The sequence below is a fragment of the Haliotis rubra genome, unplaced genomic scaffold (genome assembly GCF_003918875.1).
Source record: "Haliotis rubra isolate DU_JTF1 unplaced genomic scaffold, ASM391887v1 Scf674, whole genome shotgun sequence".
In the NCBI taxonomy this organism is placed as follows: domain Eukaryota; kingdom Metazoa; phylum Mollusca; class Gastropoda; order Lepetellida; family Haliotidae; genus Haliotis; species Haliotis rubra.
In genome coordinates this window covers 52005-79740 of record NW_025767384.1, presented here as the reverse complement: position 1 = coordinate 79740, position 27736 = coordinate 52005, and the positions used below count along the sequence as shown (strand labels likewise).

The 27736-nt window shown below is 41.1% G+C and overlaps 1 protein-coding gene across 1 annotated transcript; it reads right to left on the bottom strand.

Moving 5' to 3' along the window:
- Positions 1-786: 786 nt before the first annotated feature.
- Positions 787-27187, bottom strand: LOC124257825 (nose resistant to fluoxetine protein 6-like). Its single transcript, XM_046691965.1, is given in 16 exon segments — positions 787-1682; positions 3317-3459; positions 6004-6190; positions 9322-9445; positions 10082-10158; positions 10160-10220; positions 10597-10676; positions 11053-11218; positions 11907-11999; positions 16725-16821; positions 17211-17378; positions 17777-17994; positions 19082-19190; positions 22496-22601; positions 23341-23516; positions 26706-27187. Coding segments are annotated over 16 exon segments (2265 nt in total). The 5' UTR covers positions 27043-27187; the 3' UTR covers positions 787-1559.
- Between the last annotated feature and the right edge of the window lie 549 nt (positions 27188-27736).

The window sequence follows — 27736 nt, the reverse complement described above, 5'->3', positions numbered from 1 at the left end:
TTAGGTTTTACGCCGCTTTTAGCAATATTCAAGCAACATCACGGCGGGGGACACCAGAAATGGGTTGCACACATTGTACCCATGTGGGGATTCGAACCCGGGTCTTTGGCGTGACGAGCCAACGCTTTAACCAATAGGCTACCCCACCGCCCCTCAATTTTATACGAGTCTGAACTTAGGGCTTCTGTCGAATGAATATGAGAGTTAACAGAGTTAACTGACTCAATTCCAGTTATATTAAGCACTGAATCAGCTGTGACTGAAGATGATTTGACACTGGAGAGAGTAACAGTGAGATGACAACAGATCTAGATAGCAAGCAATAGACAACAGATCCTACAGTCTGACAAGATCAATTCTAAAAGCAGTAGGTATATTTCCTGATTTGACACACTGTACATTAGTATACTCGTTGGCACATGTTAAGACAATCGGAAGGAGGCAACGACTTAAGTACTGTCACGTGTAAACATTAAGAGGTAGCCTATCTGGGATTTCTTGTTCTGACTATACAGACACATTTTATAATACATCACAAGACAAATCAGGCATGATTTAAGATCAGGATTGTGTAAAAACAAAATATCTTTATAAAAATGTGAATGAACTTATGATTCAACTGACAATTTTACAATACTTAATCCTCCATCATAACCTGTTCAGTCCAAACTGTGGGTTGGCTTAGATTGGAAATAATTTGTCCAAATCTCAAATACAAATAATCTATTATGAAAACATAATACAGGATTTTAAGGTGAACATGATATCCGAGTTAAGTGCCATGTTTACCAGGATCTGTTGTGACCTTGAAAGCCATGTTCGGCCATATTGCCACCAAGAAGACTCATGTTATATGATCTCATGTGTCTTTGGTGCAAACAGCCACCAGCCACAATTTATGAGTGAATAATCTTCAAATTGAACCTGTCATTTGACACAACCACGATAGTTCTATAATTAGTCTTCAGTAATAGGTAAATAATTTGATATATATCATGATATATAGTCCCTGATATTTGAGACATATTATGTTTTCAAGTCACCTTTTGTGACCTTCACCTTCAGACAGCCACCTAAAGGTTTAGGCATAATTGTAAAAATTTAAGCTGTAGTGTACACATTGAATTTCACACCTTGACCTTCAATGTCCTCCAATCACGCTAGTAAATGTCCATACAGGTTTGCAGTCCTTGCAATCATAGTTTGGTCAGGTTAAAACATTTTCCACAGATTATTCCCAACACACTATAGCCAGTAAGGCAATAACACATGTAGATTTCATGAAAACGGTCTTACGCTGTAAGAATCTGTCCGTTGAAATGATGGGAGCTTAACGTCAGGTAGGAGTTGTACCTACAGGAGTGGACACTTGTATATGCCGAATTAAACATGCCGAATTAAACAGAACCTATTAAATCAAGAAATTACCTCTGCTAGTTTAAAGCTTTGTCATCATAGATAACAGATTCTTCAGTCAAAGGCTACAGAAGAAGATTTACATATAATTTCTAGAGAAGTTTCACCAATGGCTGGTTTCCATGGTGACACGTCTGCTGTCATTAGCTGCTCTTCTCCTTCTTCAGTAATGCCTTCTCCAACCCCATCATGGGGGACTCGAATGCCAGGGACACGACGAAGGCAGTCATATTGGAGCAGACGAGGAGACCCAGAAACCAGATAACCTGTAATGACATCCACCATTACACACACTTCACCTTTAACAAAGTACACCTGCAACAAACTACAGCTCTAGACACAGTACACCTGCAACAACATATAGCATCACACAGTGAGTGAGTTTAGTTTTACGCCACACTCAGCAATATTCCAGCTATATGGCAGCGGTCTGTAAATAATCGAGTCTGGACCAGACAATCCAGTGATCAACAGCATGAGCATCGATCTGCACAATTGGGAACCCATGACATGTGTCAACCAAGTCAGCGAAACTGACCACCCGATCCCGTTAGTCGCCTCTTACGACAAGATAGTCGCCTTTTTATGGCAAGCACATGGGTTGCTGAAGACCTATTCTACCCCGGATCGTCACGGGTCAGCATCACACAGTACACCTTCAACAACATACAGCATACACATAGTAACTCTGTTGTGTATCCATTGATTATATAATCCGATCCCCATGTCTTCAATATTCCATGAACCATTTACAGATAAAAAACCTATGGTGCATGTACAATAGTGCACCAACGGCAACTTTACTTGTTAACAAAACATTTTATTTAAAAATTTTACAGGTAATTGAACAACTGTAAAAACGTGAAACATATGACAAAGCATTCAAACCGAAACATGAGTCTCATTAACCAATTCCGACAATGACCTACTTTTCAGCCGATCCGAATTCTTTCGTGTGAAAGTGAAAAGAGACACAACAAACAACTATGGTATCTTTTTCTTGTTTCATAAGAAAATGGTTTTTACAAATTGATTTTAATTATAAAGTTTAAAACTATCGTATTTCTATATTTTATGTCGAGGTTTAGGCAGCATGTCATTAACCAAGACGTCACAGACTGCCCCTTTTTGAAGAGGTCGAACAATGATTCACAATTCATCTGGCTCACTGGTTACACCTGTTTTGTGTTCTTTGTGCTAATTAAGTGTATTTTTGTAACCTACAATGTGATTGATGTAATATCAAGTCCGTACCAGACCGCTAAACTGTTCTAGCGGCCCAGCCTCGTTTTGAGATTTCCACTATTTCCTGATTTCCGTTTGTCAGAGCACGCTGTACAACAGAGCACGCTGCACGACGTGTTTGCAAGGATTAGAAGGAGAGTAGTGTTGCAATAAACTAGTGATTAGATGTATCAAATAATTTTGAATAATATTTATATATCCAGTTGAATGATCATGAGTTGGTCTCAAAATTCTGAACTGGTTATTGTTCTAAGGTGCGCATTGGTACGGAACCCAGTCAGCAGGAAACGAGATTGCTGTATAAGCAATGTTTTCACTTGACTTGGCAAGATTTGTTCAATTTTAATTGCATTTGATGGTAGGTATTCACTTGCAAAAATTAAGAATACAAAGGTGTTTTCTTGTGAAGCAAGTCGAGCAAGTTGCCTGATAACTCTGTTAGCATCTACACCGAAGAAGTTATCAATCCTTAAAACTTGGTTTTCTTCACTATAAATAGTTGCGGTGTATACTGGGAGGTGTGGTGTATGCTGGGAGTTGTGCATGCTGGGAGTTGTGGTGTTTGCTGGGAGTTGTGGTGTATGCTAGGAGTTGTGGTGTATGCTGAGAGTTGTGGTATATACTGGGAGTTATACTGTACGCTGAACATACTTACCACATTAAGGTCTGAGAGGTGGAGCAGTGTATGCTGGGAGGAGAAGAAGACGTACATGACGATGGGATGTACAAGATAGGCGCAGTACGTCAGGCGGCCCAGAGGGACGAAAGCAGACCACGACAACAGAGTGTTCACAAAACCTGAAAAACATCCCCATTGTTACAGGGTGTATGATGGAGAAAGTGGACGAATAGAAACACATTGTCAGCTTCTTAACTTGGCTTCTTCTAAACAGCCAACCCAAACATGGCCAAACAGGCAAGTCTACTGACGGAAATGTATAAACACCACTTGACGCACTCTCTCATTGAGTGAGTGAGTGAGTGAGTTACATCTCTTTGTTGGACACAAGGAATGGGCTTTACACATGTTGAGACCATGTTGAAAATCCAACCCAGGTGTTCGGTGTGGAGAGTGCACGCCTTATCCAATCGGCTATCCCGACCCCTTCTATCACTGACGGGCGGTGGGGTAGCCTAGTGGTTAAAGCGTTCGCTCATCACACTCTATCACTGACAGGCGGTGGGGTAGCCTAGTGGTTAAAGCGTTCGCTCATCACACTCTATCACTGACGGGCGGTGGGGTAGCCTAGTGGTTAAAGCGTCGCTCATCACACTCTATCACTGACGGGCGGTGGGGTAGCCTAGTGGTTAAAGCGTTCGCTCATCACCCTCTATCACTGACAGGCGGTGGGGTAGCCTAGTGGTTAAAGCGTTCGCTCATCACGCTCTATCACTGACGGGCGGTGGGGTAGCCTAGTGGTTAAAGCGTCGCTCATCACACTCGATCAGTGACGGGCCATGGGTAGCCTAGTGGTTAAAGCGTCGCTCATCATGCTTTATCACTGACGGGCGGTGGGGTAGCCTAGTGGTTAAAGCGTCGCTCATCACGCTCTATCACTGACGGGCGGTGGGTAGCCTAGTGGTTAAAGCGTCGCTCATCACACTCTATCACTGACGGGCGGTGGGGTAGCCTAGTGGTTAAAGCGTCGCTCATCACACTCTATCACTGACGGGCGGTGGGTAGCCTAGTGGTTAAAGCGTCGCTCATCACGCTCTATCACTGACGGGCGGTGGGGTAGCCTAGTGGTTAAAGCGTCGCTCATCAAACTCTATCACTGACGGGCGGTGGGGTAGCCTAGTGGTTAAAGCGTCGCTCATCACACTCTATCACTGACGGGCGGTGGGGTAGCCTAGTGGTTAAAGCGTCGCTCATCAAACTCTATCACTGACGGGTGGTGGGGTAGCCTAGTGGTTAAAGCGTCGCTCATCACACTCTATCACTGACGGGCGGTGGGTAGCCTAGTGGTTAAAGCGTCGTTCATCACACTCTATCACTGACGGGCGGTGGGGTAGCCTAGTGGTTAAAGCGTCGTTCATCACACTCTATCACTGACGGGCGGTGGGGTAGCCTAGTGGTTAAAGCGTCGCTCATCACACTCTATCACTGACGGGCGGTGGGGTAGCCTAGTGGTTAAAGCGTCGCTCATCACACTCTATCACTGACGGGCGGTGGGGTAGCCTAGTGGTTAAAGCGTCGCTCATCACACTCTATCACTGACGGGCGGTGGGGTAGCCTAGTGGTTAAAGCGTCGCTCATCACACTCTATCACTGACGGGCGGTGGGTAGCCTAGTGGTTAAATCACTGACGCTCATCACGCGTCGTTATCACACTGATCACTGACGGGCGGTGGGTAGCCTAGTGGTTAAAGCGTCGCTCATCACACTCGATCAGTGACGGGCCATGGGTAGCCTAGTGGTTAAAGCGTCGCTCATCATGCTTTATCACTGACGGGCGGTGGGTAGCCTAGTGGTTAAAGCGTCGCTCATCACACTCTATCACTGACGGGCGGTGGGTAGCCTAGTGGTTAAAGCGTCGCTCATCACACTCTATCACTGACGGGCGGTGGGTAGCCTCGTGGTTAAAGCATCGCTCATCACACTCTATCACTGACGGGCGGTGGGGTAGCCTAGTGGTTAAAGCGTCGCTCATCACACTCTATCACTGACAGTAGTTATGTAGTTAGTAGCAAAAAGTGTTCACTGAAGAAGGGAAGAAATTCTGGAAACTTTTTTAATCCAAAAGATATTCCATGGAATGAATGTACAAGCGACCAACACAAGCTGAAGAATCAGGGAACACATTTCATATGCGTGTTGTTTGACTGATTTACAACCTTCTCAAAGCTACACGTTAAGTTCTTGACTATCGCCTTCAATACCGTCAAAATAAAGTTCTTTTGAATACACGGTTATGCAGATTAAAGAGAACTGGGAAACCATTGTGTAATCGTTAAACGGCAAGTTAAGACCATCAACTGTGCTCTAATCAATAACATATGGAGATAATGAATACACTATGGCTTTGTCAAATGTCACATTTGTTATCAAGCTTTAACAGCTGACACTGACAATTTTCAATTTTCACTTGCCAAAGTCGTACATAAGATATGTTGCCCAAAACGACCAGTTGTTGAACAGCATTTTTGTGGAAGTTGCACTGACTGAGTGGGTTAGGTCATGAAGGCGAGAGTGAGGGTTTGAATCCCCAAATGAGACCCGACCCCAAACTTTAACAGAATCTGTATTTTACTGAGAAAGTGTAATTTTACTTGCTACATTATTCATAATAGATTTTCACAGCGCTTTCAGAGATTATGGTCGACATGATGTTTGAATCTCACCTCCGTAACCTGTAGCACATGCGAAGATGACCCAGCACAGACAGGCGCCCCAGACCGACCTATGAACTGCGTTGTAGAATGCTGCGACATCCACGGAGACTGGGTGACCGTTGTTAAAATCATACAGGCCGTACAACACGGCCAGAGCTGACGCTGTTGCTACACACCAGCCCAACAGCACAAGCCACTGAAACAAAACAATATGGCTTTGATGTTTGTGTGTTAAGCCAGGATGTCGATGATGTATAGGAAGCTGTGATACGATAAATAATATTCGTCTGCACATTGAGCTTGAAATATATCATGGTGTTTGTGGCTGGTTTGAGTGAGTGAGCTTAGTTTTAGGCCGCTTTTAGCAATGGTCAAGCAATATCACAGTGGCAGACACTGTGGGGAATCAAACCTGGGTCTTCGGCGTGACGAGCTAACGCTTTAACCACTAGGCTACTCCACCGATCCCCTGGTTTGTTATGAATACACTGAATGATGGCGTGTGGCAGACTATGAATATGCCAGGAATCAATATAATGATCAACATTTAGTTCATAAGACGTCCCCATGGTCCCTAGTATGGTGATCTACCTTCAGTTGTTGGCAATATATAGCCTGTTTTTTACCTTGTATTGTCCTATAGTTAGACTGTTTTAGATTTGATTGCTAGTTTTAAATTCGAATCTGTGATAATCTAGTTATTTTACTGTCCTTCGTTGACAGGTTTTTATAGTTTCCCATTGTTTACTATGCATAAAATTAATTGTTCTCGTCACGATATGGCTGAAATATTGCCGATGTGACGTTAAATTTTAACTCACTCACTCACTCATAAGACGTTAAGTTGAGATATGCATCAGCGACTGGTTGTTAAAAACTTCAGCCAGTTTGGGTCTGTAATACAAACAATCAGACACAGTGGATGTTAAAGCTGAGTAGAATTGGTTACACCACATTTTTAAAGTGCAAGTCTGTTGCTATATGTTCATTCTCTGCTAAATGTGCATGTTATTACATATTCGAAACAAAAACAAAGACTTTCGTCCTGGATAGTTCTACTTATGCCAATCAGTAGCCTGGCATCAGAGGGAATTCATAAAATGATGACCTGTTGTGCTGGGTTAGAGATACTTAACATGCTCATGTCCAACCTAACATGAAACCAAAGACGAGTCAGTAATGGGATGCTACGTCTCTACTTCATCAAATGAGGGGATAGAACTGTGCGAGTGACCTCTCGCCACCCAACAGTCAAACCCATGTCCCACCGTTATTACAAACAGACCATCGTATCAGACAACACTATTCCCCAACTTATGAGCACAAACAATCCTACCTACCTAATGAGTCAAAATATTCTCCACCTTATGAGGTCAAACAATGTTGCCCATCTTCTGCATAGTCTCACTCACCTTATGAACTCAGACTCACCCAACTCATGAATACCAACAGTCTCACCCACCAATATCGGACCACCTCTTCTTTCATTTCAGCAATATTTGTCAGATTTTTCTTATTGACACTTTCCTTCATAAGTCCCAAACATTTTCTATTGGATTTAGGTCAGGGCTATAGCTTGGCAAATCTAATAATGTCATATTTTGGGTCCGAAACCAGGCCTGTGAATGCTTTGAACGATGTTTTTGGTCGTTGTCCTGCTGGAAAATCTAAAAATTTACACAGAACACGTGAGCAGATGGAAGTAAATGTCCCTCGAGAATATCTGTGTACCGCTCACTGTTCATATTCCCTTTAAACACACAAAGGGGCGTTGCCCCTAACACAGATATGCCATCCCACACGTTAAATTTCGGACTGTACTTTGGGCGCTGATACAAAGGTTTTTCAGTTTTTTTGGTCAAGAATTTCAGTGTATTTGGAAACAGCCACACAGAACTTTCATCTGAGAAAATCCCATTGTCCCAGTTAAAATTTCTATGCCGTAAGCACCAGTTCAACCTTCGCTCCTTGTGTTCAGGTTTCATGATGGGTGATGGAATTCCTCGACTTTTCCGCCAACCCATTGCATGCAGCTGAGTTCTAATTGTCTTCTTACAGACAGCCACAGTTCCTCTATCAATCATATCCAGCCTTAAGTTTTCTAAACTTCTTCCTTTGTTTTTAGAAATAAGAATACCAAGCCGCCTCCTTTCACCGACAGTCAATTTTCTGGGCCTACCTGCGCCTCCCTTGTGCTCAATGCCATATCCATTTGCAATATTTTTCAAAACACGATAAACAGTGGACAAAGGGATGCCTGTTCTACTTGAAATGACTTTAGCTGATCTGATGTCCTTGTTATAATACTCTAAAATCAAATTCCTCTCTTAAATCATCCATACTGAGGATCACTGAAAATGTCGTCTGCTAGCAAGTAAACAAAGGGGGATAACTCTTCACAAACTAATGAAAAAGGATTAACGGAGTTGTCTCTCTTGAATGAAACCAAGCACTTGATAGCTGGTCAAGGTTGTTTATACTAGAAATCCAATTAAACATATTCCTAAAATTCTCAATAATTTCTGGTCATACTATATGTTCCAACTATCAGGATAAAGAATGTATAGAATACATGTTTCTAAGATAATATAGTTGATTTATGCAGCATACAATAAGCTGCTTCAGTATACCACACAGATGTTATACCATAGCAACGTACTGTACGTTATATCATAGCTACATGCTGTATGATAAACAATTGGCATATACTGTACCGTTATGTTATACCTCAGCAACAAACTGTAAGATATGTCAAAGCAACATGCTGTATGTTGGGACCACACTGCATGTTGTCATTGCAACATTTTACACAAACTAAAATAGCAACGTAATGTGTTATATCAAAGCAACATACTCTGTATTATGCATAATTGTTTGGTTACAACTTTACTGTTTATCATATCATAGCAACATGGCGATATGATATAAGATGATAACAAACTGTATGTTATACCATACCAACATATTGCATAATGTACCTATGGTATATATGTAAGCGAGTGAGTGAGTGAGTTAGGATTTTAAGTTACATCGGCAATATTTCAGCCATATCGTGACTAAAACAAGTTAGATATTTATAATGATTAAAAAATAAATTATAAACACCTGTCAACGAAGGACAGTAAAACAACTAGATTATCACAGGTATATATTTAAAACTAGTTATTAAATCTAATATACTTTAACTATAGAGGACGATACAATATAAAAACGGGCTATAGATCGCCAACAACTGAAGGTAGATCACCATACTAGGGGCCATTTGGTATATATGTAGTATGGTACTATGTTATAACATAAAGCAAGTAGTAGCCTTTGACACATTACCTTGTTGAGTCTGATCTTGCAGTCCGTTCTGTACAACAGATAGCCGGTTACCATGCCGACGATATATGGCCCCATGCGGCAGTACGGTGTGACGTAGTAGTCATAGAAGTATGCCATGGGGTCACTGGAAAGTGAATAAGTTCATGTATTTAATGTCGTCTTTTGCTTTAAAGTGACCAAGAATGCTAAAAGACATGATTAATAAAAGCAAGATGTTGAAATGTAGACATGCTATCAAAACTTATCAATGATTAAATGAAATATTTGTAGTAAAATATACTACCCATCAAAATATAGACTTACTAGTGTAAATGTAGGCACTTACTTCAGTCAACTGGCCTTAACTAGATTTTGCAAAATATTCCATACTGTTTATAAAGGAACTGTTTACACATGAACACATAAAACAAATTCGTAACGTTGAAAACATTATTGTCATGAGTTCAATAAATAATGAAACTCAGTGGAAATTGACGAATTCTTAAGAAAACTTTACACCCAAACGCAGGTGTTCATATGCACGATATTTGCACATGCTTTTCAGCAATTTGATGCATGATCCTCGTGTAATTCATCTGCATAAGGTTTGCAGTTGGTTCATTCAAGTTAGTGGAGAAATTCATCTTCGATGTAACCATATGTATATGCATAACATAATGTGAATGCTTTAAGTCTAAACTTTTGATGGGTAGTATATGTGTAATTCGAATTCAACCTTGATGGATATGAGCCATTAAGGAGAAGCTTAAAGGGAAACAACTCAGCCTACTCTCCTCCTCCTCCTCCGAAGCCCCCTGTAATTGATGGGGACATGTTGTGTATCCTGGATAACACCCCCTGCCGTGATAAAGACTGCCAAGAGGAACGCCAAGACAGCGATCGTGCCCAGGATGCCAGAACTACATGGAATGAATACTGAGGTAATTATACACAAACACACAGGACTTACTTTCTAAAAACAAAAAGTATATAAACATCCTGAAACGAAAAAATGTATTACTGTCCTGAAATGTTTACATCCGTATTTCAACAATATATCATGAGTATTCAGGGACTACTAGAGCCATATCATGTTATTGTACAAGAACGGCAGAAAAACGACCCAAAATGAGAACAATATATCAATTACACTCAAGGAAAGCAAAAGCTCAATTCCAGCATTAAAATATATACAGCAATGCAACATATGTAGATTCGAAATTTTGTTGCACTTTTTAAAGTCAATATTTTGTTTTTTTCTGGGCATTGTTTACATCATATCTAATGTTCACTCACAAGAACAGCGGCACAAAAATGAGAGGCGACAAGATGTAGAACTGCATGTCATTGGCCAGATACCAGGACCAGCCCATGCACTGAAACAAGGGAGATACATCACAGAGTTTATTTTATAAGAAAAGAATTAGCTTGTTTGTATGCTTACAAAGTAGATTGACCAGTGAATCATCCACAAAAGACGTAATTTTACATTAGAATGTGGCCATCATCAACCTTAATTCGACTCCCTGTGTCATATATCCTGAAGATAAGTCAGGAAGAACCTCCACCTCCCCAGAATCAGCCAGGAAATGACCTGACACAGGTATATCCACAGAATCATCCCAGGCCCTGTTCCCAAGATGTCGGATCATGGACAGGTGATAACCATAGTGCTCCTTCAACCTAATCTACCACAAATTTGTGATTAAATTACCCCGTGGAAATAGTGTAAATTGATGTGTTTATACTTACCATCTCCTTGACATTGACCAGGTTGTTGACATACAGTAAGTTGGTCCACCATGAGTTCCGGCACTGGTTGATCTCAATACCCTGTTGAGGCCACAGAGGGCCGTTACTGATGTAGGGGAAGAGTGGGACGTACACCATCAGCACCAACATGTATGGAGGCGTCAGTCTAAAAAACATACACGTTGTTACTATGGTTTCCATCAAATTAAATGCTACACATCTTGTGTATGAACGGGGGTTATGCTGACAGTGAGTATTAGCAACACACCAACGAAATATAAACCATGTCAGTGATGAGGGCTGACATTTCTAGGTGGTCAATCATCAAAGATATTTCCTTTCATAACAGCCATTGTAGTTGCCTTTAGTCAGCATTGCCGAACAGCACCTCCAAAGACTACCTCTCACAACCATCTTCCCACAAACCACACCACCACAACCACTTGTAAGCTAACAGTCACCTCTCACAACCATCTCTAAAGCTAACAATCACCTCTCACAACCTTCTCCCACATTCCCCTCTCATTATCACCTCCTTAATCACCTCCCACAATGCATCTCCCATAAATACCTTCCTCATTCACCACACAAACACCAAACTCACACAACCACTTCACATAACTATCCGTAAAAGTCAAATCCCACAATCACCACCTAAAAATGACACACACCCCCACCCCCCCCACCCACACACACACACCTCCACAACCACTTCAGACCACACTTCATAACCATTTGACAATCCTCCTCAACGATCAACATCCACAAACACCTCCCACAATTACCGCCATCAATCATCTGTCACAACCACATCCCACAGTCGTCATCCATCCTCCTCATTCGACATCACTCACCTCCAGAACCTGTGGAAGTAGAACATGAACCAGTTGATCTTGCCACCAGACTGCCTCATCTCTTTCAGTACCAGGAATGTCACTAGCAGCCCACTGGAACATACATGAACAGTGTGGTGACCAGGCAACCATCGGGTTAACAGGCCACATGATACCAGGCACAGACAATACATGTTACATGGTGATGATGTGACCAACATATTTTCATGTCATGTTACATAAATAACATAATTTCATGGTATGTCACTCAGCCGACAAGTGGTACTGTCATGTCACTTGTCATAGAAAAGAAATATAGTTGCGGGCAACGATGAGGTCTCCTTGGCTTTACTTTCTATCTATTGTATCTGAGGGCTAGATATCATCGTCCAAAACGGAGCCAGAACACATGTTTTGACAGGCGAGCGGATCTTCCAAATACAGCCACGGGGGTCATGTACCTTTTAAGTAGTTCCGGAGAAGAAATAGTTCCCTCTTTAAAAGGCTGTATCTCAGTTGTTCTTGGGTCTACGTTCAAAACAATTAGTGTTCTGGAATCGCCAGGACATCATCTACCATACATTTTGGGAGTTAACTACTCAGAAAAGCTGAAAACAAAAATAACTGCCAAACGGTACGTTTTAGCGACTTGACCCGTCTAGGCAAAATTGTTGGGTATTCGATTGTACACCAGTACAAGAAATTTGGAAGTGTCGGAACAATTAGTTCTTGATATATTTGCTGTCAAACGTTGAAATTTTGGAATTAATTTTGAATTATCGCCCCTTTGCTATTGGGCCAAGAGCCTAGAGATTTTTAAGGGAATATCTACACCTCGGTGCGCATCTGTGTGATTGTTTGTAAGTGATTCGGAGCATTGGTTTAGGAGTTATGTTTGGTACAAAAATCGGCGGAATAATAAATAATAATAATAATAATCCGAACGATTACAATAGTTCTCCTGCCTAGAGGCAAGGAGCCCTAATAATTCACTTGTATAGCGCCTAAATTCCAGGCCAGGCCTGCTCAACGGCGCTTTTGAGGAAAGCAGTGGAAAAGAGTTAATGGCTAAACAAAAATGTTTTTAGAGACATCTTGAAGGATTGAGTGAGTGAGTTTAGTTTTACGCCGCACTCAGCAATATTCCAGCTACATGACGGCGGTCTGTAAATAATCCAGTCTGGACCAGACAATCCAGTGATCAACAGCATGAGCATCGATCTGCGCAATTGGGAACTGATGACATGTGTCAACCAAGCCAGCGAGCCTGACCACCCAATCCCGTTAGTCGCCTCATACGACAAGCATGGGTTACTGAAGATCAATATTGTAACCCGGACCTTCACGGGTACTTGAAGGATTGAACAGAGTCCACAGATTTGACGTCCATTGGGATGGAGTTCCAGAGTCGAGGAGCATATACAGAGAAGGCATTTTCAGGGAGTTGTGTAGACGGGATGGAGAGTTGCTGCTTGATTGAGGATCTGAGAGTTCTTGTGGGCTGGTACAGATTAAGGAGGTACTGTGGTGAGGAGTCCATCCACATTAAGTGTCGAGTACGTGAGAAGAAGACGTTTAAATGTGATATGATGCTTAACAGGCAGCCAGTGGAGTTGCTTTATAATGGATGAGATGTGTTCAGTTGGGCGAGTACGGGTGATTATTCGCGATGCTTTGTTCTGGAGTCGTTGAAGGTGCGAGATGACAGTTGATCCGGACAAAAGGGAGATACCATAATCTATAATTCATGAGAGTTTTGCAAGTTTCCGTATCAATGTACTTGCGGATTTTGCCTATTTAACTGAGATGGTAATTTGAAGTTTGAGCGGCTTTGAGTGCCTGAGCTTTGCTGGACATCAAGCAGTCCATGATTACTCCAAGGTTCTTTACCCGCAGGGATTGATGGACAAGGACTGAATCCACTTTAATGCTCACAGGAGCGAGTTTTTATAACTGTTTCTGAGTACCAAAAACGATGAGGTCTGTCTTGTCACCATTCAATTTCAAGCAATGTGCACACATCCATTCGTGGACATCCATTTGTGATGAAGTGATTCATCGTTGTGACGGCACTTGACTCATCTGTCGGTTTTATGGTTATATACTACTACTGATCATCAGCATATCCATGGAACAGCAGTGAGTGACTCCTTAATATATGTCCCAGAGGCTGAATATATACTGAAAACAGTACCGGGCCCAAAACAGATTCTTGTGGGACGCCATGTTGGATTGATACTGCCCTTCGATTGACCTGCCCTTCGAACAGGGTTCCAGCCATCTTAAGGCCACATCGGTAATACCAAAGGTATGAAATAGACGTGACAGAAGAATGTCATGACTGATGGAATCAATGGCCGCTGAGAGGTCAAGCATGACAAGAAGTACGACTTCTTGCTTGTCCATATCTCCCAGTATATCGCTGTGAACACGTACTAATGCTGTTTCTGTTGAATAACCTTTCCGATAGGCAGATTGGTACACTTCTGACAAATTGTGATCAGTGATGTGAGACTGTAATTGAAAGGAAACAACTTTCTCCAAGACTTTAGAGATGAACATCAAATTAGAAACTGACGTTTAGAAAGCTTTTCAGGTCTGATGGAAGAATGTTTATTTTCTTTGGAACAGGTGTGATTATAGCCTTCTTGAATGAATCTGGAACACATCCACTTGAAAGTGATGTAAAGCAAATCACAGGTGGCAGTGATGATTGTGGATGAACAAGATTGGAACAGCCAGGATATGGTATAGGGTCAAGGGAACAAGTCTTACTTCTCATTGAAGTTCATTGACTGGCTTAAAGGCAGTAAGGTGTTAACCTGCAAATTCTCGCTCACCGGCCAAAAGGGCTGATGCCTGTTTGAACAGATGCAATGTCCGACACAGTGTTATTGACCTTCTCAGTGAAGAAATTGGCCAGCTTCTCCGCTTGAGACTGAGATTTCTCGCAGGATTTGTTTGGAACATTGCATTTGACGTCAGTCAAATTTCTTGCAATAGAGAAGAGATGCCTTGAGTTACCTTTACTGTTTTCCACCTGATCTTTTATGTGAGGCAATTTAACCTTTTTCAACAGAAAGTTGACGTTATTCCGGCATTTCTTAAAGATTTATCTATGGACCTCCAGTTTTCTTGCCCTCCATGACGTTTCGGCTTTCCGACGCTCATGCTTAGCCTTCAAGCTATCTTCTGTAATCCAGGGACACTTAAGACGGAGAACCACTGTTGCTGTTTTCTCTTAGGTTATCTTTTAGGATATTATAAAAAAGCGAGCTTTCATGTTAACGTCAGAATTTGTCTCATCAGAGCATGTTTCAGTACCATCTTTGTATTTGCCTTCAAGGTCATTTTGAAAATATTCCATATCAATTGATCTAGTTTTTATTGTAGATTTTCCGTCTCCGAATCGGGGAAGGTTTGTTTAATTTAAGCTAACAGAAAAGGCTGAAATGGTCAGAAATGTCATGATCGGAGTACCTCAATTGAAGACACAATGCCACTGTCCTCCTTGGTAATGATCAAGTCTAGTTTGTGGCCATTCCTATGGGTTGAGTCAGTTACATGTTGAACCAGTCCAGCAGAGAACAGAACATGTTTGAATGCATTGTCACTTGACCAACATGCTTTAATGTCATGTCACTTGACCGACATGCTTTAATGTTATGTCACTTGACCAACATGTTTTAATGTCATGTCACTTGACCAACATGTTTTAATATCATGTCACTTGACCAACATCTTTTAATGTATTGTCACTTGACCAGCATGTAATGTTACTTGGCAAATATGCTTTAATGTCATGTCCCTTGACCAACATGTTTTAATGTATTGTCACTTGACCAACATGTTTAATGTATTGTTACTTGACCAACATGTGTTAATGTATTGTCACTTGACCAACATGTTTGAATATCAAGTCATTTGGTGAGTATGTTTTAATGTCATGTCATTTCACCAGCATGTTTTAATATCATGTCATTTCACCAGCATGTTTTAATGTCATTTCTTTGACCAGATGTTTTATTGTCATGTAACATGACCAACACAATTTCACGTTATGCCACTTGACCAACATGTTTTAATGTCATGTCTTTTGATCAATATGTCTTAATGTAATGTTACTTGGCAAATATGCTTTAATGTCATGTCCCTTGACCAACATGTTTTAATGTATTGTCACTTGACCAACATGTTTTAATGTATTGTCACTTGACTAACATGTGTTAATGTATTGTCACTTGACCAAAATGTTTGAATATCAAGTCATTTGGTGAGTATGTTTTAATGTCATGTCATTTCACCAGCATGTTTTAATGTCATGTCATTTCACCAGCATGTTTTAATGTCATTTCTTTGACCAGATGTTTTAATGTCATGTTACATGACCAACACAATTTCACGTTATGCCACTTGACCAACATATTTTAGTGACATGTTACAAACATTTTCCATGCTATGTTATTTGTCCTGCATCTATTCATGTGACATCATTAAGTCATGAACAAGACTTAATCATGCCAGTCTAAAACACTTTAAAATTTAAAATGTGAAGTTGCTTAATATATGACTGACTGACTGACTGAGTTTGGTTTTACGCCGCTTTTACCAATATTCCAGCAACGCTTAATATATGACCATGAGTTTATATATTTGCCAACTCTTGGGCATTCCAGGTTAAAATTGGGTCCTGTGATTGTTATAAAAGGAACTCAAGTGATCTCATGTGACGTTGGCTATTATTATGTTTGTGTCTCATTTGATACTCCATTGGCCACAATAGCTGAACTGTTCATGATAGTGTGACAACTCAAGGAAACAAACATATTTAGCACTGACCTCAGAGTGAAGAAGGAGTCGACAGACACTGTAGAGTTGATAATGGCCTGGAACGTGAAGCGCTTTATGACATCCGGGAAGTAGCTGATGAAGTTGTCTGCAAACGATGTCAAACAGTCACACAATGATGATACTTGTGTAGAATATCAGCACCACATACTGATATTGGCAGTATGGAATGATATTGATGCGAAACTGGCATTACAGTGTTACATCGACTCTGGAATAATATCTATATAACTATGGATTGATATTGGCACCATTGAATAATATTTGCATTAGGGACGATACTGGCCCTGGATATTGAGTCTCCACTGGTTCCATTTGATCCATGAATCTTCAAATGTGGAGATGCCATACATTTTTATCTAGTGCCCAACACAAAAAAATGTGGTGACGACAGAACCAACTCTTATAACAAACATTGCTGAAACACTGAACTGGTTATTGGTTCATTGGTTTCCTATGTTACATATCCAGACTCACCTACACTCGACAGGCCAAAGAGCAAGGTGTGCCCCAGGATTACCCATGTCATGGAGAGGAAGCGGATACCGTTGATGGCGGTGAGACTTCCAGCTGACTGTTTGGTGCTCAGCAGCTTGGAGGCATTGGTGTACACAGAAAACGATAACAGGATCTTGCCACCAAGACCTACAAGGGCATGTGCATATGTGTATATATGTGTATACATAACAAGGACATGCTGTATATATCAAACCAAGCGTATATTCTGTTACCATTTACATATATGAAGACTTTTGATTGGTTCAAAACTATGATGGATGTTTTTGTGTTGATGGTTAGTTTTGTGTTGCAACAAGGGCATAGTTTGTGTTGCAACAAGGGCATAGTGTGTATATTCTAAGTCCTCCTGAACAGGGCCTCCTTTCACAAAGCACCAAAGTGATCGTAAGTCACTAATTAGGTAACCTTAGTGCAATGTTAAAGAATGGGAGTTAAGGTCAGCCTTAGTAAAGGTTGCTTCGTGAAAGGAGCCCCAGGTCAATAAGAATCGACCTTAGTAAAGACTGTCTTCTAATAATACATACTTGGTTGAGGCTGGCTAATCTCTGGTTTTCCTTTGTCGCCAATCAGGGGAGTTTTCTCCTCTTGTTTATGCTTGATGTTCAGTGCTGAGTAAGTGTCAGTTCCATTCAACAAACCATTTGCCTCAGCAGCCAACACGTACCAGCGTGGAAGCTGGATAATGACAATGTCATAGACTGTGCCAATCACCATTAGCGCAACAAACACCATTGCCACCACACTGGAAACAAAACAGTGAAACAAACTTAAGCTTATTACATAAGCAAGGAGAAATACATTTCTCTGGACCAGAATTCCTTCATGCCTTGGGGCCGCCTCCGTGGTGTAGTGGTTAGAGCGTCCGCCCGGAGAGCGGAAGGTCGCGGGTTCGATCCCCGACCGCGTCATACCAAAGGACGTTAAAATATGGTACTTGTTGGTCCTTGCCAGTGATCACACCCCACACCATTACGGAGTCACCCCTAAAACAATCGTTCTAATTACCAGCAGGGAAATGATCATTCCGCCTATACCACACTCTGTTAAACCTGTCAAGGAAGTTCAAAGCAAACCTCCATTCATCTGAAAACATACTGCTTGGTCCAACGCTTCTCTAAATATTAACAACGTCTTCCAGTAGTGTGATGGCCTAATTGTAGGATACCACGTAGGCATCAGGCATGAATCACTCTTTAAGTCTTACACATGTACCTCTGTCAAGCTCATCTCCAGTTTCAAAGGCACTTTGACCGAAGTTTCGTAACGCAGTCAATCTGATGAAACAGCCTTTTGTCATCAAACTGTTTTATGTCGTTGTTGTGATAGCAGTCAGTTACTGACTGAGATGTGTTAAGATCTTAAGCCACAATGTTCTGCCTTGTTCAAACTTTTAACATGCCAACTGCATGTGGTCCTACCTGACATTACACCGTTTAAAACATGCAAAACAATTTCAGTCTGTTTTCTTAAAAATGTACAAATGTCACTGTTAATTCCGAATTTTAGCCAGACGATGGTCACCTGACATCAAGAAATTCCTTGCTGAGATATTGTGTGTTTGTATGAATTTCAAAACATGCTGTGAATGGAATAATCATTTTCTAAATAACGACACAGTCATACAACTTGGTTCCCAAATAATAACCCCCACCCCCCAATGGAACATACCCTACCTTTATTTAATCGTATAGCTTACAATTCCAGAAATATTTTGTTTGACATTGATACAGAGGTCCTCCTGGTACCTTCATGTTCATCTCAAGACCTTTACATCATCCCTCGGGAGAGAAAGATGCAGGTAAGTCACGGGTGTACTCAGATCAACTCACAAGACAGCGATGGCTTTAGTGTCCCACTCCAGGTTCTCCTCCTGGCACACGGAGCGCTTGACCTTGAACTGTGTGGTGATGTTCAGCTGCTCAAGCACCAGATCCAACACTGCAGGAAGACAAATATAACAGGAACCTGCTCAAACACTTCCGTGAGACCAACATATCAAGCACCTGCTCCAACACTACAGTGAGACCAACATAACAAGCACCTGCTCCAACACTACAGTGAGACAAACATAACAAGCACCTGCTCCAACACTGCAAGGAGACAAACATTACCATCACCTGCTCCAATACTACAGGGAGATAAACATAACAAGCAACTGTTCCAACACTGCAGGAAGACAAATATAACAAGCACCTGCTCCAACACTGCAGGGAGACAAATATAACAAGCACCTGCTCCAACACTGCAGGGAGACAAACATAACAAGCACCTGCTCCAACACTGCAGGGAGACAAACATTACCACCACCTGCTCCAATACTACAGGGAGACAAACATAACAAGCAACTGTTCCAACACTGCAGGAAGACAAACATAACACGCACCTGCTCTAACACTACAGTGACACAAACATAGAATCCACCCGCTCCAACACCACTGGTATAGCATGCACCTGCTCCAACAATACACTGAGTGAAACAAAACAAGCACCTGCTTCACACTGCTGGAAAAGAATATATTCAGAAAATCTTTGTTTCCTAATACTCATAACAGAATTTTAAAAAAGGTGTTACACTATGTAGTAAGGTACACAATATGGCAGGCAACAATTGTAGGCTTAAGAATGAACCTTACTACATCAAGAGTTATCTCCCCTGGTGTAGCAGACGACTTCCTTTGTTGACATGGCAGATTTGACAGCAGACGAGAAAGGAAAGCTGATTCCAGATGATTTTGAAAAGGGTGTGACTACTGCAAAAGAGTAAGCTGGTAGATATGACAGAACTTTGAAAAGAGTTGAGAATATCACAAATGAGATGATTAACAGGGGAAGACCTCAGGTATGTAATGAAACCCTTAGACAAGAATTACAAACACTTACCTGGGTGAAAAAGCGCGGAATTCCCTCACCATTGATGAATGATGCACAAAAAGAAAGACGGTTTAACTGGTACAGAGCTCACGAAATTCAAGATTAGTTTAATGTTGTTGTTTCTAAGGAAAGTTTCCTCTGGCTTTCTCCGAACTATGTGACACTTTGGACAAACAATACCGTGGAAACTATCTACAAACGCCCAAAACATAGACCACAATTTCACATGTGGGGTGGGATATCATTACATGGTGATATTTTCACCGGAGATTTGACAAAGAAACGATATGTTGACATCTAAAATGATGACATATTTCAAAAGGCCCGAACAGTGTATGACGATAATTGGATTTTCAAGCATGATAACGACCCTCAACTCACTGTAGGCTACACAAAACAGTGGTTGTCGGACGAAAATGTTCAAGTTTTAGACTGACCCAGCTACATCCCAGGTCTTAACCCTATAAAGAATGTGTGGGGACTAATGAAGGACAGAATAAACCTAAAAGGACTTAGAAATGTTGAGGATATGAAGAAATAAGTGGTCGAATATTGTGATACGCTGTCACATGATTTCCTACAAACTATGATCGGTAGTGTACCGAGGCGCATTATATATAAATGGACTTGTAACAGCCATGTATAGATCATGTACAAGTGGAATATTCGTCACCCAAGATATTGAAAACTTGATGCTCCTACTTTTTGCGGATGACGTTGTGTTATTTTCGTTTACCATCATCGGCTTACAGAGACAGCTTAACACATTGGAATCCTACTGCTCAGAATCAGGATTACAACTGAATTTTAATAAATCCAAGATTATAGTTATTAGAAATGGTGGAAAACTAGCACAGAATGAAAAATGGACTTATAAAGGACTGCCTATCGAAACCGTCACCTATTACAAGTACCTTGGACTTATCTTCTCATCACGACTGGTATCGACAAAAGCATGTGACACTCTCGCACAGCAAGCTAGTAAGGCATGCCTCGCAATAAATAGATTCCTACAGAAAAATAAAGAAATAACGTCTTCAACTGCATGTACGATATTCGACACTAAAGTTTTACCAATACTCCTCTATGGAGCAGAAGTGTGGGGATGCAAGTATTCAGCTTCAATTGAAAAAGTTCAGTCAAACTACTTAAACACCTTCTCAAAGTTGGAAAATTTGCTTCAAACAAGGCAATTCTTGGGGACACTGGAAGATATTTGATTTATATATCAACAGTAAAGTAAGGGCCATCAAGTACTGGATAAAACTTCTACGAATGACAACCGATCGCCACGCACACCAGTGTTACCGAATGCTTAAATCACTCGATGAGAAAAAGAAACTGGACTTCTGATATTAGAGAAACATTGTTCAAGATAGGATTCTCACATGTAGGATCGCACAGGATGTCGGAGATGTAAATAATTTCTTATCATGTTTAAAACAGCGCCTCAAAGATATATCACACCAACACTATCATCATGAGATAAACAGTTCAAGTTTCCTTACCCACTACGCTTCATTCAAGTTTTCACTGGAAAGAGAATCATATATCACGAACATCAGGAACAAACAACTAATAAGAGTCTACATCAAATTTATAGCTTCGCTAACAAACTTCAAGATAAACAAGCTAAGAACCAATAAAGATACAACGGCAATCAACCCCATCTGTGAACTTTGTAATCATAACCTTAATGAAGATGAGAACCATGTATTGTTTGTGACAAGTATAATCAAGCCAGAACTCTATATCTACAGAAGCTACAATCAGTCTACAGAGGCCCACTAACCATTCAGGCACTTTTCATGTCACAAAATAGTAATGTACAGCATCTAACAGCTATCTATCTCAATGAGATATTCAAAATAAGATCAATATGAAACTCAAATGTTTAGGATCACGTGTAATTTAAATTGTATTTGTCAACTGTATCATAGGCCTTATGGCCCAAATACTACTGAATAAACTTCTCAGTTCTCAGTTCTAGGCGCGTTCAGTTGTGTATTGAAAGGCAGGGATGTCTCATAAAGTACAGAAAAGACACTTAGGCTGTAAGAGAATCATACCTCAACATATTCATTTAAGTAAAACTTCTATAGTTTATATACATGTATTAGATATTTGCCGAAACAACTTTCTCAACAATTTCTGGGAATAATATATAACAAGCACCCACTCCAACACTAGAGGCAGAGGTTCCAATTCATCGATAGATCTGCCTGTCTAAGCCTACCAATACCCTACTCATCATTGGTTATAGTTGAATAAAGACAAAACAAGGTATGACGCTCAACAATCCTCTGACAGTTGGAGACTTAAAATTAAAAGCTAAACATTTAAACAGCCTGGCTAAATGTAGATATACTTACTGTCATTGAGAATCAATGTTACATCCTCGCCACTACAGGAGTCGGGGAAGCAAAGTCCAATGGTGATGTCAGAGAATGATGGAGTATTTGCAGCTGGAGCTGGACTCTGTTAAATAACACATTGATGGGATTGGTCCTTGGCACTGAAGCTAACATGCATTACGATGACGTTATGTTTGTTTGCTTATTTAACCCTGGCAATAATCCAGCTATACGTTGGCGGTCTGAAAATAATCGAGTCTGGACGAGACAATCCAGTGATCAGTATCATGAGCATCGATCTACGCAATTTGGATACGATGAATGAGTCAACCAAGTCAGCGAGCCTGACCATCCGATACCGCCAGTGCTGAGGACCAATTGTAACCATGATCTTCACGGGTTTAGGAAGACGTACTGATGCAGATGTTATGTAAAATACACAATCCACACTAGGTTTAATTATTGACAATCGGGCATATTTGTTGTATATTCTACTACTCTAAACCTGAACGTGTATTAAAAAAGGGAGTTTATGTTTCCTTATCACAGGTGAGGACCAGTGTTCTGGATTAAGTTTGAAAGTCAATGTATCTATTCATAACCTTAACGCTGAACAGATTATATTACCCAAACAAATGAAATATCCATGCATGTATACTGTATATTTTATGTTCCCTTAATTAATAGCAAGAGACGGTAAGGCTGACTATTGACATAGATCATAGAGGTGAATAGTTGTTGACTAAATATCAATCGATTGTCCATGAATATCGGAGACATAATTTTGACCAAAGGTGACAAATATATCCGAAATAAATCAGCATATTTCACATCGCTTGTGACTTTTAACAATTTGTTCTCACTTGGGAACTGGGCTGAAGAGGGATGCTGGCTCTGCAGTATTTCCCATTGAAGATCGGTTCTGTGACATTGTTGATTGTCTCCGTGGCTTTGACCCCCAAACACTCATCGTATGATCCCAAGAAGTTGAGGTTCAACTCAAGTAGTCTACTGCCTGGCTTCCCTGCTGCATCAATCACTGGGGATAGAGAGAGCCTATGTGTTACCATGGTTACCATCCCAACACTCAGAGTATAGAGAGAGCATACATGTTACCATAGTTACCTATGAGAAGACATGTTTCACAATGGTGGGAGAGAGAGAATACACATTAATATGGTTAGTAATTGGCTACCATCACAACACCCAGGATGGAGAGAGCATACATGTTACCATGGTTACCTATGAGAAGAAATGTTTCACAATGATGGGAGAGAGAGAATACACATTAATATGGTTAGTAATTGGTTACCTTCCTAGAAGTAGGTAAGAACAATACATACATGTTACGAAGGTTGCAACCATAAAAATAGATACATTTCACACCCAGGATGAATATAGCATATATTTCACAATGGTTACCACTCTCAGAAGTAGTATCAGCCCACTTGGAGGGCAGATCGTTCATACGTTACCATGTCTACCGCCCTTGCAGAAATCATGACTGAAACTGGTGGCAGAAGAATACATGTTACCATGTTACACTTTGGGTAGAGGGAGCACCATTCACGTTCACGTTTTTACCACTTAATAAGTTAAATGTGTGTGTGTGTGTGTGTGTGTTGTTTTGTTTGTTTTTTGTTTGTTTTTGTGTGTGTGTGTGTGTACGCGCTTGTGTGTACGAGCGTGTGTGTTGAGGTGGAATGTGCATACATGTTTCATGTCCATCTACCTACCAAAGTGAAAAAAAATGTGACATACGATGTTCCTTTTAAGAAATAAAAATGTTCAACCTGTTAAAACTATAGTTAAGAAGATCCACGATGTTTTAGAAGCGTGTCCATGATGTGTCTGAATTTTTTTCAGAATGTTTCAGAGAAACTGTTGACACAGAATTGATGATCACATTTTACCCGTCGTAGGTGATCGAAACCTGATCCATACATGTATGCGCATTTGTAACTTTTCACTTATAAAGAATGGCAACTTTGTTCCCACATTAAAGTTTAAATCAACTCGCCTCTTTCGTCTGTTCATTGTCTCAACGTCTTCTCCCACAATATCTTGTTATGGCTGCAAGGTGTCGCTTATTACTCCTCGTATCACAATCATGATATAATAAGTTTAAATTTGAAATATTTCTTTGAATCCTATATGTCACTGTAATAATACTGCACGTTATTGGGAGATGAATGGGTGAATATTTCATGAGATAATACATTGTGAAAAGTGAAAGAAGATTTTATCATTTAGAAAGGTGTCTTTGAGAGAACTGTAGAATCCTAAATAAAAATGGTTGTTTTTCAATTTCCTGTTTACTGTTGTAGGCCAACATTGTATGAATGCTCATTATGTGTGTTTCAAATAGCTGTCAAGGAGACTCACAATATTCAGTTCAAATATAAGGAAGATTGAGACATACATAAATCCAAATCACTGATGATATCTCTGAATTTGATGTCCTATATTTTGCTGAAACACATTTAGATCCATCTGTAAATCACTGGATCTACTGACAGCTATAGTCTGTTTGGATCAAAATGATACCGATGAATCACAATCTCCAAATCGGTTCATGATCAAACATTCATTTCAACGCAATGCTTCCCGCCCTTGAGGCTGTTCCTGTAACAGTACTACTGTTACTTTACCCTCGTAAAGCTTCATACGGAAAATCAAAACAAAAAGATGATAGTTTTTTAAGTGACTTGTTGACATGAACCGATTTGGAGTTAGATTGTGATTCCTCGGTATCATTTTGACCCAGACAGACTACAGTGATTGTTCTACAGTACGAAGAGGTGGGGACTGTATCTGGAGGTGGCTTCAGTGGTCATCATTTTTACGATCGTTTTAAGTAGACCAAAAATTAGGATTACACAGATAAGAAATAATGAGGTTTCATACATGTTAACTTCAACAGTTCACTTATATATGTGAGTGCCCTCGCACAGAACACTAAAGTCTAAATCACCGGTGAAGCGCACTAACCTAATCACACTAATTGATACGTACGCTTCACCCAATGATGCAATAACGAACCCTCATGGTATCATGTGAGTTATCTCCCACCGGCCAATCTCATATCATATTGGGATTATCCTTCAACAGAAACAGTCCAAATGTTTTATACAAGTGTTGTACAAGTTGTAGACATAAAAGATTTGTTGTATATCATTATACACCATGATATTATGGAGAGCAAATATTTACATGATATCATTTAACAGCCGATGGATAATACATAACCCTTAGCCACACTTACTGACCCTGGTGTTAAAAGCTGGGACAGTAATCCAATGAAAGCCTGTGCCTTTCACTTTAGCTTTGATATCAGTGACCACAAGGGACTTTTTTGTTACTCTTTTCCATTGTATCAACTTTCAAAGTCTGAAGTAAGCGTGTCTAACTATAAAATCTAGGTGATTATAAGTGTCAAAACCAGCCTATTGCTCCTACAGCTGGGAAGAAAGGTTTGACTCATGCAATAGCACTCTTGAGTCACTATGGACCGCCTCCATGGTGTAGTGGTTAGAACGTCCGCCCGGAGAGGGGGAAGGTCGCGGGTTCGATCCTCAACCGCGTCATACCAAAAGACGTTAAAATATGGTACTTGTTGGTCCCTGCCTGGCGCTCGGCATTAATGGGTACAACAAGGACTGGTCGATTCGGAGTCAGTATAATGTGTCTGGGTGGGGTATTCATGCTTCACTGCGGCATGGTATCTCAGTGAGCTAGCACTAAAAAACCAGCTTCAGTCTGGGCTAGTACAAGCAGACGCACATACACATACACACGCATGCACGTCGTCATATGAGCGAAATATTCTCAAGCACGACGTTAAACCCAAGTTCACCTCACCTCACCTTGAGTCACTATGTGGAATAGTGTGTCACCTCGACATAAGATATGATAAGATTAACGGATAAACCCTCATTTAACAGTGATGTTCAACTGTTGATTTGGATTAGCGACACACACAAACATAAGGTACAATTATCCCTGCCCTTATGGATAATAATAAAATCTGTCTAATCTAAAATGTCAATATAAAAATGTTAGGTAAAAAAACTCTCTCGCTCACTCACTAACTCACTCACTCACTCACTCACTCACTCACTCATTCAGTCAATCAATATGCTATAGAGCTCAAAATGAGCCGATTTCTGTTAAATGTTTATATGTACTTTTTTTGATTACACAACATATTTTCACACATTATACTTACTCTGTAATGCCCATTGTTCGCCAGCCAGCAAAGCTTCCAATACCTTGGCAGTTTGGTCCGAGCACTTTGTGGAGATGTTACCGTTAGCTCCCACGGCCTGGGGGTCTGTCAGTAGCCCACCCTGGGGACGCAGCACATGGGAATCCTGAATCATTCTGGCAACTTGGGTAATATCTGCCCGTCTCAGGGTCTCCATTGACTCCTTCACCCCCGAGGATAGATCAGGGAGGGGATGTAGACCCCGGGTCAGCATGCTCACATAGTCACTGATACCCCCAACACCACAACCACACAACAACATCACATACAACACGATGATTATGTTTGTCAATTTCATTCTGTACGTACAAAACAACTAGCAACACTATCCACGGTGATCAACGCGATCAGAAATCACAAACACGAACAATGGCTATCTGCAAGAAATCCTGACACTGTCCAGGTATGTTGACAATCCCCCCTGTTCGTCTATGTGTGATGTAGTTATGTTTGGTCTAAGTAAGTACACCTGACCTCAAACCACCGTGACATGCTAAAGCAACGCTGACTAGTCTTTCATCACCGAGGGGAGGTCGTCATTCGGAGGGGCTACACCGAGGTCCGCGCGTCTTGCCATGCAGTTAACTCAAGGAGTCATGATTTGTGGTGGGGGTAGTACTGGCGGTGGGTGGAGGCGGTATGTGTGGTGGGGGTAGTACTGAGGGTGGGTGGAGGCGGTATGTGTGGTGAGGGTAGACTTGACGGTGCGTGGAGGTGGTATTTGTGGTGGAGTTAGTACTGACGGTGAGTGGAGGCGGTATGTGTGTGTGGTGGGGGGGTACTGACGGTGGGTGGAGGCGGTATGTGTGGTGGGGGTAATACTGACGGTGAGTGGAGGCGGTATGTGGTGTGTGGGGTAGTACTGACGGTGGGTGGAGGCGGTGTGTGTGGGGGTAGTACTGACGGTGGGTGGAGGCGGTATGTGTGTGTGTGGGGGGGTAGTACTGACGGCGGGTGGAGGCCGTACGTGTGTTGGGGGGTAGTACTGACGG